Source organism: Rhineura floridana, chromosome 5 (genome assembly GCF_030035675.1).
Source record: "Rhineura floridana isolate rRhiFlo1 chromosome 5, rRhiFlo1.hap2, whole genome shotgun sequence".
NCBI classification, from domain to species: Eukaryota; Metazoa; Chordata; class Lepidosauria; order Squamata; family Rhineuridae; genus Rhineura; species Rhineura floridana.
Window position 1 is genome coordinate 88,641,933 of NC_084484.1, and position 14,670 is coordinate 88,656,602.

The following is a 14,670-nucleotide window of genomic DNA, read 5'->3' on the forward strand; positions in this document are numbered from 1 at the left end:
GGTATTGGGTAATACTTTGTTTTCCATAAGATATTTAATTAAAAACTGATAGCTTCTGTTGTTTTGTCTCCCCAGGTATAATATTTAAGCTAGAGCTTGACAAGAACTGCTAGAGGGTTGGGCCGGTGTGTGTTTGGAAGGAAAGAGGTGCAGCTGGGTCCTTGACTGAAGGCTGGTTGTGTGATTTTGCCTCCCCAGGTACAGTATTTAAGCTGAAGCCTGACCAGGGTGTGCACATCTTTGGCACAAGCTGAAGGGTGAGAGCAAAAGGGCTCTTGACCTGTGGCTCTCAGCCAAGGGTGAGCAGCTGGAGAGTGAGATGGAAGTGACACAGCTTGATAACCAAGGAATGTCCAGATCTGCCCAAGGAAGACCACAGATGTGCAGGGATATTGCCTTGGATAGCTTCCTTTGGGTGGATACTGGGAAGAGAATAGCATTTTGGGGAGCTATTATGGGGGATCTGGAATGTAGTCTTGGATCCTCTGTTCCACTAAAGATAGCAAGAGGAACATCATCTGTAACTTAATTTTTCTTGCTGCTATTGTATTATTGCATTTTATGTATTATTGTTATTATTGTATTCAAAATTGAACTTTATATTTATATTGTATTCAGTATTTTATATTGTTTTATATTGTATTTTTGTTCTTTATTGTAACTTGTTTTGAGTATTTCTGTAATAGAAGAGCCATGTATAAATATTAAATCTAAACTAAGCTAATCTTCTATACAATAATTCAGAAGCATAAAGTTACAATGACTGTGTTTTGATTATACTTAGCATCTGTGCATTTGAAACACGGCCATTATTACTACATATAACAACATTTGTCACATTCAACTTCCTTTCAAGGTTTTAAAAATTGCATTCCTTTTTTAAAAAAAAAATACTGAACCAGTAGCAAATCAAAGCATCAATCCTGTCTAATTTTAAAAACTGATATTCTACCCTATGTCTGTAGATCCCAGGGCATATTATAATAAAATACACAACAATCAAATATAAAAAATGAATTGGAATAAAACACCATATGTTTAGTTATCAAAGTACATCAAAATCATGCAATATTTTATTGTACTTACAACCTTAAGTCATATATTCTATTTGTATCAGTTACTACAGGTGGAAAGGATACATTTCAAAAACTGAGCTAATAGCTAAATACAAACTGTCATAGAGGAGTAATAAGAATATTTCTTCTGAATTAACTCAGACAGGTTCAAGAGCACAAGTTCTACCTAATTCAAATACTACTATTCAGCATAGTAAATTGGGAAATCTAAATTCCCTTTTATAATGGCAAGGGATAGGTTTGTGTATGTGACCTGAATGATTTATTATCTCTACTATGATAATGTTTAGAACAGTTAATCCTGGGGAATATGATAGAATATAAAAAAGAAGAGAATTATAGTGGTGAAGTAGGATAGATATATTCATTTTAATTAAATTAATCTTTCGCTACTGTGAACAATTTAAATGACTCCATTTGTCAAGAACTAGAGTTATGGTATTACTAGATTATGTATAAGAGTTATGGAGAAGATAAACAATATAATCAAAGCAGTGGGGCTCACAAAACAGTACAGTGGGCTTCCTCTGGATATTTCAAGCTTGAGGTTTAGGGGCAGCTGGAAGATATACTCAGCAGGTGCTGCACCTCTACTAGCAATGCTTGCCTTTTCAGGATGGGATTTCCTGGGCAAAAAGCAGTACAATTTTTTCCCTGGGCCACCTTCTCCAAAGAAAAGGAAGTCACAAAGTTCATGGGGACTTTTGGCATCAACTTTCAGCAATCAATGCTTGCTGACTAATGATCTATTTGGTAGGTTTTGTTAGGATGGGTTAAGCCTGCAGCTGATTGCCAGCCAAACCCAAATGAGCACCTCCTCTCATTGCACCTATGCACTAGCCTCCTATCTTGCATCTGTACTCTGGCAGCCTTAACTGCCAGAAGACTGTTTCAGTTGCTGCATATTTGGGCATAAGGGTTGGGAAAATAAATGTAAATCTTCCACATTCATTGGCCATCATTCGTATATAATGTCACCTATGGGTGCCAGTGAACACAGGCAATCAAAACAGATCTCAGTGGCTCAGGAGAGGGGAGTGCCATGCTTCTTGCCACACTAGGGCCACAGATATACTTTACACATGTAGGATGTGTTAACTGAAACATGAATGCATATTCATCTAAGACTGAATTCGGAAACAAACGTAAATCTGTTCTAATACAATGGATTGAGACAGAGATGACAGAATTATGTTCTTGGATTAACTGAAGCTAGAACATAAAGTGAACAGCAGTGTTTAAAGTAGTATTCACTAACAGCCAAAAAAACCTTGCGGTTTAAGAACGTACCTATAGCCCACAGATATTTCTAACAAACTTTAAAAAGCAGGGAAATTGGGCAGCTATAGTGAATGCACCAGGGAAACAGAAGACCTGACCTCCTCTCTGAGATATTGTACTGCCCTACAAATTTGTAAAACTACGAACACAATTTGGGTTGGTCTTTCACAGTCCAATCCACTTCCTTGGAAGAAATTGGTAACATGTGTCTCTGAGCATATGGGTGCAACCCAGGAATAGGGTTGCAACCTGTTCTGGATGGGTTTGCACTCCCCTTGAAAGAGCAGGTCCACAGTCTGGGAGTTCTTCTGGATCCTGCCCTGCTGATGGAATATTAGGTGGCTGCGGCAGCCAGGGGTGCTTTTGGCCATCTCAAAATAGTCTACCAGCTGCGTCCGTTCCTGGAAGCAGCGGACTTGGCCACGGTGACACGTGCATTGGTGACATTGAGGCTTGATTACTGTAACGCACTCTACGTGAGACTGCCTTTGAAAATGATTCGGAAACTACAGTTGGTCCAAAATCCAGCAGCCAGAATGTTAACTGGAGCACAGCACAGGGAGCATATCACCCCTGTGCTTTATCGACTCCACTGGCTCCCAATTTGTTTCCGAGCCCAATTCAAAGTGCTGGTTTTGACCTTTAAAGCCCTAAATGGCCTCGGACCAGTGCACTTAAGGGACTGCTTACATCCATATGTTCCCATCTTGGATTTAAGATAATCTATCTCTGGTCTCCTCTGCGTGCCTGGAATGAAAGAAGTTGGATTGACAGGCATGAGGGAGAGAGCTTTTTCAATTGTGGCTCCCAGACTTTGGAATTCCCTGCCCCAAGAAGCCTGCTTTGCTCCCTCCCTGACGCTTTTCCAGAAACTTGTAAAAACTATTTTGTTCCAGAGAGCCTTTGGTTGGGACTGACGGGTCAGCCTGACACTGTTTTAGTTTTTTATCTTTTATTTTTATCTTTTAAGTTCTTTTATTCTCACTTTCTTATGCGTATGCACATATATACATGTTTGTATGTGTATGTATAATGCATTTTATGTATGTATGTGAATAATGCATTTTATTATTATTATTATTATTTATTACATTTGTATACTGCCCCATAGCCGAAGCTCTCTGGGCATTTTACAACAATTAAAAACATTAAAAACAAATATACAAATATACAAATTTAAAAACACTTTTATGCATTTTAATTTAGTGTAATGTTTTGTGTTTTTATTGTGTATTTTATTATATATGTGTGCGATTTTATTGTAGCCGCCCTGAGCGCCCTATTGTAGGGTAGAAGGGCGGGATAGAAATATTTCAAATAAATAAATAAATATGGTGAGTGGTTGTAACACCTGCCATCTCCAAAAATGGAGAATGACATTTTTGTATGTTTGTTGGTGTTCTTCTTACTTTGCTTCTTTCCTGTCTTACTACCGTTTCTACAGAGAATCTAACCTAGACAATTTTAATTCTCTCATTATTCATCCTAGAAATCTGTGTCAAATTTATTTTTATGAATTTCAAAGCCTATGCTCTATTTCTATTTTGGGTGCATTAACAATTGAATCTGAAACTGCGCTTAGACTGATTACAATATGTTGCTACTTAAGCAAAGAATATAGCTGTTGGAAAAAACAAAGTTGGCTTGCCCAACATACATGTGTTCAGCCTGCTACACTTAAACCACTCCACTTAAGGAAAGGTGGGCATGGTCAATTAAAAACATAGAGCACGCCTGGAATTTTCCTAGAATGTATTTCATCTTCCACTCTTTTATCTTGTGCAAACTGAGACACTCCTCAGGTCCACTGGAAACTATTCTGCAGAATAGTCAGTGTCATTATTCCAAAATTGTTTTTGGAGGGTTTTTTAGTGTTGGAAAGTGTTGCTGTACTTCATATATTCACAGAAACAGAAGCAAAAGAAAATGATTTACTATAGAAAACTTCACTAAAATTGCGAAGTAAATCACACTTATTTAAAGTAACTATCTGAACTATATTAACTATGTTAATATTGTTGCTTCCTCCCTCCTAAACCAAGATCAAAAGAACACATGTCTTGCGTCTGTTATTTGGGCTGCCACCACTCACCATATGCTCAGAGGCACGTTACCAAATTCTTCCAAGCTACACAGCAAGTGGATTGGACTGTGAAAGACCAACCCAAATTGTGTTTGCATTTTGACAAATGTGTAGGGCAGTACAATATCTCAGAGCAGAGGTCAGGTTTCCTGCTCCCCTGGTGCATTCACTATAGCTGCACTATTTCCCTGCGTTTTAAAGTTTGATAGAAATATCTGTTGGCTATAGGTGGGTTCTTTTTGCCTGTTAGTGAATTTCTCTGCTTTTTAATCCAGGAGGTAAGAAATGGGATCCAGTGCAAGTTTGCTGAGAATAGATTTATCATTTACACGCTTATTGAGTTCAATAAGTAATAATTTTTTATTTATTTATTTATTTATTTATTGGATTTCTAGACTGCCCGACTAGCAAAAGCTCTCTGGGCAGTGAACAACAAAAAATACAAATACATCTCATAAAAATTACATGATAATACTACAAAACATATAAATACAAAGATCAAAATTTCATAATAATTTCCTGGATAAAATTTAAGTTAAAAACGCCAAAGAGAAGAGGTAGGTCTTAAGCTGGCGCCGAAAAGACAACAGTGTCGGCGCCATATGCACCTCATCAGGGAGACTGTTCCAGAGTTCGGGGGCCACCACTGAGAAGGCCCTAGATCTCGTCACCACCCTCCGAGCCTCTCTATGAGTCAGGACTCGGAGGAGGGCCTTCGATGTAGAGCGCAGTGTACGGGCAGGTTCGTATCGGGAGAGGCGTTCCGACAGGTATTGTGGTCCCATGCCGTATAGGGCTTTATACGTCAAAACCAACACTTTGAATCTGGCCCGGAAGCATATTGGCAGCCAATGCAAGCAAGCCAGAACAGGTGTTATGTGTTCCGACCGCTTGGTCCTCGTTATTAATCTGGCCGCCGCATTTTGGACCAGCTGTAGCTTCCGAACGGTCTTCAAAGGCAGCCCAACGTAGAGCGCATTGCAGTAGTCTAATCGCGAGGTTACCAGAGCATGTACTACTGATGTAAGATCCTCTCTGCTCAGGTAGGGACGTAGCTGGGCTACCAACCGAAGTTGGTAGAACGCATTCCGTGCCACCGAGGCCACTTGAGTCTCAAGTGACAGGGAAGGATCTAACAAAACTCCCAGACTACGAACCCGCTCTTTTAGGGGGAGTGTAACCCCGTCCAGAACAGGGTAACTATCCAACACCTGACCACAGGGGATGGGGAGGGGAGGAAGAGGAAAGAGAGAGGTAGGGGAGGAGGAGGCAGGGGAGGAAGGGCAGAGGGAAGGAGGGGGATGGGAGGAAGAGCAGAGGGAAGGAGAGGGATGGGAGCAGGCAGTAGGAGGAGGGGGGAGGGCAAGTTTGCATATTTATTGAGTTCAGTGGGATTTACATCTGTGCAGTCATGCTTAGGATAGGTAAAAGTGACCATGGAGGGAGAGGAGAAGCGGGACGGAGGGCTAGAGTGGGCAGGGGAGGAGGAAGAGGGGACAGGAAGAAGAGAGGAGGAAGGGAAAGGAGAAAGGAAGGAAGGGAAGGGCAGGTCTGATCATTTGCATGCTTATTGAGTTAAATGGGATTTACTCCCATGCAATCATGGTTAGAATAGGTAAAACTGACCATGCAGGAGGGGGAGGGGAGAGGAAAGGGAAGAAGGAAGGGAGGGGAGAGGGGAGCAGAAGGAGGAGGAGGGGGGAGGAGGAGATTGGAAGGGGAGGGGTGAAGGAAGAGGAGGAAAGGGGGAAAAGGGAGGTGATGGGAGGGAGGAGGGGAGGGGAGGGGAGTGTTTGCTTATTGAGTTCAGTGCAATTTACTCCTGTGCAATCATGCTTAGGATAGCTGAAACTGACCTGGGGGAGGGGCAGGGAAGGGGAAGAGGGAGGGAGGGGAGGAAATTGGGTGGGTGGGCACTGGGCAGAGGGGAAGCCCCTTTCCTTTCCAAAAGGAAAGCATTGTGAACAGCATCATTGTTTTTCAGCTTTCCTCCCACCTTTTTATTCTATAGCAGGCACATGTAGCCTCCCACCCAAATTTAAACCAAAGCTGTCCCTGGCCACATCCACACCAGACCTTTATTTCACTTTAGAGAGTCATGGCTTCTCCCAAAGAATCCTGGGAAGTGTTGTTAGTGAAGGGTGCTGAGAGTTGCTAGGAGATGTCCTGTTCCTCTCACAGACCTTCAATCAGAGTGACTGACTGTTAAACCACTCTGGCCACTGGAGCTCTGTCAGGGGAATAGGAGTCTCCTCTCAATATCCTTCACAAACTACACTTCCCAGGATTCTTTGGGGCAAGCCATGACTGTCTAAAGTGAAATCAAAGTCTGGTGTGGGTGTGGCCTGATTAGCCAAGCCCAGCAGGTGTGAGTCTGGCTTTTAGAACACTGACATTTGGTTCTTACTGAGCAAGCCTGGGCTTATCATCGACTACAATGCTTAATTTCTTAAATTAATTAAAAATCAGCCAGACATTTTCTTAACTTTTAAGCTGCAGAAGACGAAGGTAAGAGTATGGGGCAAAGGCAGTAATAGGATTACAGGTACTGTGTGAACATGTCTGATTTTTAATCAATTTCAAGAGATTATGAGAACTCTGACAGAAAAAAAGGCCAAAAGGGGTCTGACTTTTCTCTCTCTCTTTTTACACTTTGAACTCTCTCTGACTGTTTTGTGTATTGCCATGAAAACTTAGAGGGTTATTAAGCAAGCATTTCTGACTTCAGGACTATACATTTTGTAAGGTTTTGTTTTGAAATGAGCTTATGGGAAGCATCAGAATGGCATGCGGGGGTATTTTCAATTTAACATTGCGGAATGTGAAAAATCCATGCTCGCTATAGTATACAGCCACTCTCATGGCTGTATAATACAAGTCTGCTGCTCTTGGGACTTGTTTGTCTTTACAGTTTACAGTTGGCTTGTTAAATCCTTACCGATAATAGGAGGATGTTTCCCTCTTAACATTTCCTGGGCAAGCCACACTTCCTCTAATTTAAGGACAGCTCCTAACCCCTGTTAAACAAACAGGAGTTCCACTACTATATGTTATCTTTTTATTGTCTCACTCATTGACAATTGAAATACATAAATGAATACTGTATATTTTTTCAATTATACGGAGCACCTTGCAGAAATGTACATAAAACATATAACTCTGTACCTTGTTTTTGTTTGAGTGAAAGCCAGAAAATGGAGTCCTTATTGGAATGGTGGAATACAGATGCACTGGGATTACGCATGACATGCTCCTGACCTAATGAAAAAAGAAAAAAAAAGAAAGTTATCCTATGCTTCAGTGCCACATTCAAGGAAAGGAATGCACTAGAGGCTGAAATGTGATCAAAGGCTGTTCTAATGTAAGAACTGAATGCTCTTCAAAGTATACTTTGAAATAGGAGATGACAGTTTTTTAAGGACTCTGCAATTTAAAAGTTCTCCTATACATGCCATAAATGACTTTGGCTACTCATGGAATCCTATTAAAATTCTTTGGAATAATATACAGATTATCTTCCCCATCCCCCCCCCCAAAAACAAAGTTTTTAAAAAGGGGTGAGCAAAAATGTTTGCTAACTAAGAATATATAGCAAATTATGTTCCACAATGAAATTTTAATCAAATTAATAAAGAGTTATTCCCAGCACCTCAACATTTTATGATTTCTTGCTCTATTCTTCATAGAAATTTCTGGAGACAAGTGATGTAACCCTCCAGATATTTTAAATCAAGTGGACTTTGAATTTAATGTGATTATGACTGTCTTGACATGGCAAGATGACCAATAAAATAAAACAAAACCTCAATCTCACACAAGACATTACAAAAATACAATACCAGCAGTGAGGAAATGCACAGCATTATTTTGATATGATGATCAGCAAATACAAAGTTATACACGTTCTGATAAATTATGACTGTGCAATCCAAACCCTGAATCTGCTGGGTAGAGAAGATTAGAATATAGAGTAACCAGGAGGCCCTCCAGCAGAAATACTTCCCATTAGCGGAACTATCTCACTGGCAGAAGTCAATCTGCCCATTCATGAATAGCTTCCTGGGCGGACGTCAGGCCCACCATAGATTCACCCTGCATAACAGTCAAAAAAGGGGCAGGGGGAGGATGCCCAGATACCACAGGTCATTCCACAGTCGGGTTATTCCATAGTGACCAATGTGACATTTGTAAGCTTCTTTACATAATATTTTGTGTTTTAGCTAATATTATTTGAACTCCAATAAACATTAAACTATTTCTTTGTTAACTGGATTGATCTTCCCTTCAAAAGTAAATCATGAAGTGTGCCACATGTAGTTTACATATTTCCTTTTTATTGTGTTTTAAAAGATGTGACCAATGTAACGGTTTTTGCAACCTGAAGTATTTATATGTAACTTAGACAACTGTGTTCTCTAAAAGTATAAAAAAATGAATTCCATTGGTAGCAACATACACAAACAGCTAACGTTTCATGAGCAAGTATCAAACTTATGGTGATGTTTATTGGAAACTATGGAAAAAAGGTTTTCTGGAAAATGACTTATGTCCAACGTAACATGACCAACATAACATGTGACAATTCGATTACAGACTTCCACAAATAATGTCTCCAAAGCAAAGCCCTGTGCAAATGTCACTTTACTGTGCATTCACGAGGTCCATGTTGGAAGGTGTAAAACCCATGGGAATTCACACTTGGCTGTGGCAACACCCTAATTATTTGTTTCTTTTCAAACCAACATTTATCATAATTTCTAGGGAAGGCAAATGTCATAGAAATCCTCTTTTTTAAGAAGATAATTTAATATTAATGATCATCAAAGAAATTTTCACAACAAATTTTCGCTAGTAAATGTTATTGTCAGTTTCCCTGTCTCAAACTCAACAATAATAATGTTACCAATTGACACCAGTACCTCAATGGATGTTTCTGCTTCTGCACTTTCTTTCAGGATAATCACATTTCCCACAAGGGCATTATTCCCTGTATTTGTGGTGTTTATTTTAAATTATATGAAGCATTAATTTGTGTTTGCCTTCAACCTTCTACAGGGTTGCAGTATTCTCTGATACAAGGCAAGGGACTTCAGCTGCTAAGGTGAATTTTTGTATCTCTAGTTGACATCTTCTGGGGGTTGCCAACCCATTGCCTGTAGGTGCCAGGGATCCAGTGAAGGCATTCAGTGACATGCCCAGCAGTTAGCCCAGAATCTGAGCTTTAATTTTTTTTATAAAAAGTCTCTAGCCATCCTAAAAAGAAAGTTATGGAGCAAAATGTGCAAGTACTCTTCTAAGTGATTTATGTGAAGTGAGCCAGCCTGGCTGCTCCTGCCTATCTGCATTAACCAATAAGTGAAGTCAGAGCTGTGACTGAGAAGTCAGTTGTTTGGACACTAGAGAATAGGAATCCCTGGGGTTCAGAATAGCTGCTGTTTTGCCTTCCCTTTTAGTGCACCTGTCCTGCATTTGTCTTTTTTATTTTTAGTCCTTGGGATCTCCATAGTTTGCTCTTCCTTTTTCCCTAGCACCTTGGATGCATCTTTCCTCATCTGAGATCAGGTAGTGCCTAGAAATCGTTTTCTGCAAATACTATTTCACAATAAGGGTGGGTGAATATTGAAGAATCCCCCTCCCCCAATAGGTGAAAACTTTACCAAAATTAGGGTTGACAGGGTTCTTATGCCTTTAACAGCTGCATAGCAGGCAGAAATTCAACATATCAAGCCTTTTCTAGTATGGAATTATATTTATGGGGAAACCTTAAACATTACTACTCTGTAATTTTGTGTTATGCCACACCCCTATGACAGCCATTTTGTGACTGGTGCCTCCAGCACTCTCTCAAAATTTGAAATGTGTCCTCTGGTCCAGAAAAGCTGGCATCCCCTGACCCCATCGATTCAACATAGCTAGTGTCATGGCCCCATCAGAGGACTCATCAGACAAGGATGACTCGGGAGTAACAGCAGCAGGCCCAGAAGGAGAAACGGAGGAAACTCCTGAGAACCCAGCTCCTTCTCCCCCTCAACTGCAGAGCTCCCCAGACACAGCTGAAGCCCTTCAGCCAGACGCAGGCAGTGAACAGGAGACTCCCCCCTCACCTGCAGAACGTAGACAACAGAAGGTCAGCCAGAAGAGGGGCAGGCCTGTCCACTTAAGGCCAAAACGCTGAGGGCTCACACCTGCTGACAAACCTGCTCCTTAAAAGTCAAACCTTGGCTTCAGCTTGTTGCTGACTACAACGTCAGGCGTGACCACTGTGTGTCTTCCTATCCCTTGAACCTTGACTTGGACTGATCTCTCGGAAACTAGACCCGGACCTTCACTGACGTCTCTTCTGGATTTCTGGCTCAGCACGTAAGCTTCGAACGGCCTCTGCCCTTATCTTGCTTCCTCCTTGCTAGCCTGGCAGATTTATAGCCAAGCTGCCAGCTGAGGACTTACGGCCTGGCAATTACCAAGGAATCTCCAGCCCTGCCTGCACCCCCACCGACACTGCTGTCTCAGTGAAGAGCTGACAGCTAGGGAGAGCCAATCAGAAAGGAAGCTGCTTCAAGAAAGTGGGTGGGGGTCTAGCAGAGAAATATTAGTTCTATATTTTTGTAAGGTTGAAGCTTACTAATAATGAACCTAAAAGATTATCTAATTACTAATTATATTAATATATAATTATATTATCTTTCTTCTAAAAAAGAAGCTAAAAAAGAGCCCTTGCTGGAAGGAAGGGTGGGATATAAATAAAATAATAAATAAATAAAAGCAATAATGTATGTCCTCCCTGCCTTTGTCTGACTTGTCTTTTAGATTGTAAGCTTCTTGAGGGCAGGGACCTGTCTCTTTTTGTTAAAACTCTGTAAGGTGCCCTATATTGACAGTATGGTACAAATAATATGCCTAATAATTACAAAATTATCAGAGAAATAATTATGACAGTCCTAAAAAGGGATTTAAATGACACACATGACAACACATTTATGCTATGCAAGTTGCACATTGTGGTGTTATGTTGGTCACAAGAACTGTTGCATGTAAAACACATTTCAGTTAACATCTCATCACATTTTCTTAATGCTTACAAACTCAAAGAAGAGAATAAAGTTAAAAAGTATCCATTTTTCTTTTCATTTGCCGAGGAGGAAAAAAAGTATGTTTCTGTGACCAATGTAACACACTCAACCAACATAGGTTTTATTGTCCTAAGCTCATCTGATTTTGTTCCCAACATGAAATTTATTCTCAGTTTACCATATGAGAAAGCAAAACTATCATTACAATAAAGGGTCATTAACCTATTGTCTATTTCCTTGGAGAGGTCTATAACTGAAGACTGGGGGGGGGACCAGAGAAATTCTGAGTCATCTTGCAAGCCACAATTCTGGTTGTTTTACTCACGTGTAAAATGCCACTTTGAAAAATTGTTGCCAGATAAGACTTTGGAAAATTATATTTAAATTGATATAGAACATGTTAACTATATATGGAAATGAATAATCACCCTGTAGGTCGACATTTTCATGGAATTACCTAGCTATGTCCTCGCAAGCAGCTGGATCCTATAGGGACACACCCCATAGGAAGCAATGAGCCAGGACAGCTCTGGGAATACTGCACCATCACCCCATTTGTGGGCCATACCCACACTGGCACAAAGTGTTCTCTGAACTTGCCAACCAATACACAATACCAACAGGATATAAACCCTGCATGTGCCAGCTACAAATCACATGATGCCTCTCACGGCCCAGGCCTGTGTTATACACACTCATGTGGGGAATTTGAGCATGAGAAGGGGGCTTTGTGGTACAATGCTGGAAGGTAATTTTGCACTATTAGGACCACTGAGCACAAACATTGGGCACTTGGCAAAAATGCTGCTCTTTGACCAAAATTCGCCTCCCAGCATATAGAAAAAACAATGCTATCACTAATACGTCTATCTCAAGTTTCACTCCCAAACAGAAGCCCATCAGCAGCCCTCCAAACAACAAGGAACACCTCCAAACACTCCCACGGTACAGCCGGTGTGGAGCACACCCACTAGTTCACTCCTGGAAAGGAGGATAGCCCTCTCTGGGGAATTACAGAGACAATGTCAATTACAATCGGAGGGGAGAGTGTTCTTGCACTCGGGTCCTGCTTGCGGGCTTCCCCCGGGCACCTGGTTGGCCACTGTGAGAACAGGATGCTGGACTAGATGGGCCACTGGCCTGATCCAGCAGGCTCTTCTTATGTTCTTATGTTCTTACATATATGGAGGGCAGCGTAAACACCCTCAATGACCTGCCATGGCTCCATCCTTGACACAGCCTCATGCACCCAGTACCACATCCCAGCTCCAACACTCAGCCCAACTAAACGCACTCTGGCCCCAACAAGCAAGCACTCGTCTGCATGTTGTTACAGATCAGTCAACAGAAGAGGCTGGAACAGGAGCAGCCCTGTGTACCCAGATGAGAGACCCAGCTGACTACAACTATCATGACAAGGGAAATAAAAAGTAAGGAAAAAAAGTTTGGTGACCTCCCTGAAGCTCAATTCAGATTGGGACAATTATGAGTAACGTTGCTGTGAGCAATTCACATAGGGTGCTTGCATAGGCAAGCAGTCCTGCTTAAAAATTTGAAAGCAGGATTGAGACAAGCACGACTCCCAGGACCTGTAATGCGGCGATGGCGTATTACAGACACACAGCGTGGGAAAAAGAGACATACCTCACTAGTGTAGACGTTAAAGCGGCTAGATAAGTGAGTTAAGACTTCTCTGGCTTACTTTAGAATCCAAGGTAGAGATGAGTTGAGGTGCCATAATGCTTGCCTTTGAACTGAAGGCAAACACTGTAAGTTGCTGAAGTTTATATTCCAAGCCAAGGAATAATGATCTTCAGCAACATCACTAATTTTAATACCTTCTATTCCCATAAAATATGCAAAAATTGTGTTTTTGAATTTGTATATTTGTTTTTAATGTTTTTAATTGCTGTAAACTGCCCAGAGCGCTTCAGCTATGGGGCGGTATATAAATGTAATAAATAAATAAATAAAAAGATATGTTTTTCATTAGGATGGTCATAATGAAAAGAAGAGAAAAGAAAAAGCTATGGCAATAGGTCAAGCCAGCTATCATTTGGAAGAGTAAGTGGGAAACAGGGCAAGTATGTCAATCCTTGCATTTAACACCTTGCCTGGTAGCTATAGGTGAGTAGGAATTCCATGCAGGCAAGTAAATGGGATAATGGTGGAGGGACGGATCCTGCTTAGTTTCTTTGCCAGCTGCAAGAAAGGAAAGACATTTCCTCCATGACCATCATGGAAATGCAGTGGGCTAGCACTGGAAGAATGCAATTCTCCCCCTCCAATCTGCTTAATAGAAGGCAAGGTTGCTAATGGTTTTAGAAGCCTGCACTTTCAGGCTTCTCCTTTTCAGTGGCCAGCATAGGAATACATGCTACAAGCCTCTTAGCAGGCTAGTAACTTTTGTGGGCTTATTTCCAAGGCTAAATTATGCCAAGAACCAACTCACCCTTCCCTTCTAACATCCTATAGTTACAAAGATTTATAACTGATACACAAATGTGGTTTGCAGGATTTAAGATGACAATTTAACCATCATGCCATCCATTAATTCAAGTCACTCTTTTTTGAAAACGTACGATACTGGCCTTTACTACAACTCATCTCAAACTTGGGATTGTGAAGGTGATCACAGCAGCAACAGATAGGTACCTAATTAGTTGAGTTGACATTTACAGTGATTGCCAGAAAGACTATAATGGAAAACCAATTTCAACAGTGTTATACTGGATATGGTGAATGGCACATGTGAAAAAAATTACAGTGAGAGTGGAAAAATAGGCTGTCAAGAATCAAATGATGTTATAGCTGCACTGTCAAACTGTCTAGCAGATTGTTATACAGAACAACACTGGTAAGAGCTGAATATATGTTTTCTCCAACTCTACTGGAACTGAGAACCTGAGTGACCTAACTCACACCACATTAGTCCTTGTGTATTTTGCCGACACTGCAAAGAAGAAGAAACCTAATTTCTCTCAATTGTTTTTCTCTTAAATTACAATGCAGTGGAAGACTAAAACATACTCCTAAATGAATGACCTATTTTGGAATACGTTATCCAGATAATTTGTTAGAGAAAGTAATGGAAGTGATTCCTTCTGACTATTTATTCATGGGATTGACAGTTTGCAAATGTTGCCTAAAAATGTTCCTT

At 40.8% G+C, this 14,670-nt stretch overlaps 1 protein-coding gene across 1 annotated transcript in view; it reads right to left on the reverse strand.

Moving 5' to 3' along the window:
- Positions 1-14,670, reverse strand: part of LOC133385088 (cilia- and flagella-associated protein 47-like) — a 100,497-nt gene that overhangs the window by 72,017 nt on the left and 13,810 nt on the right. The window contains exon 2 of the mRNA XM_061627396.1: positions 7,606-7,698. Coding sequence (XP_061483380.1) covers positions 7,606-7,684 — 79 coding nt within the window. The 5' untranslated portion in view covers positions 7,685-7,698. The remainder of the gene's footprint in view (positions 1-7,605; positions 7,699-14,670) is intronic.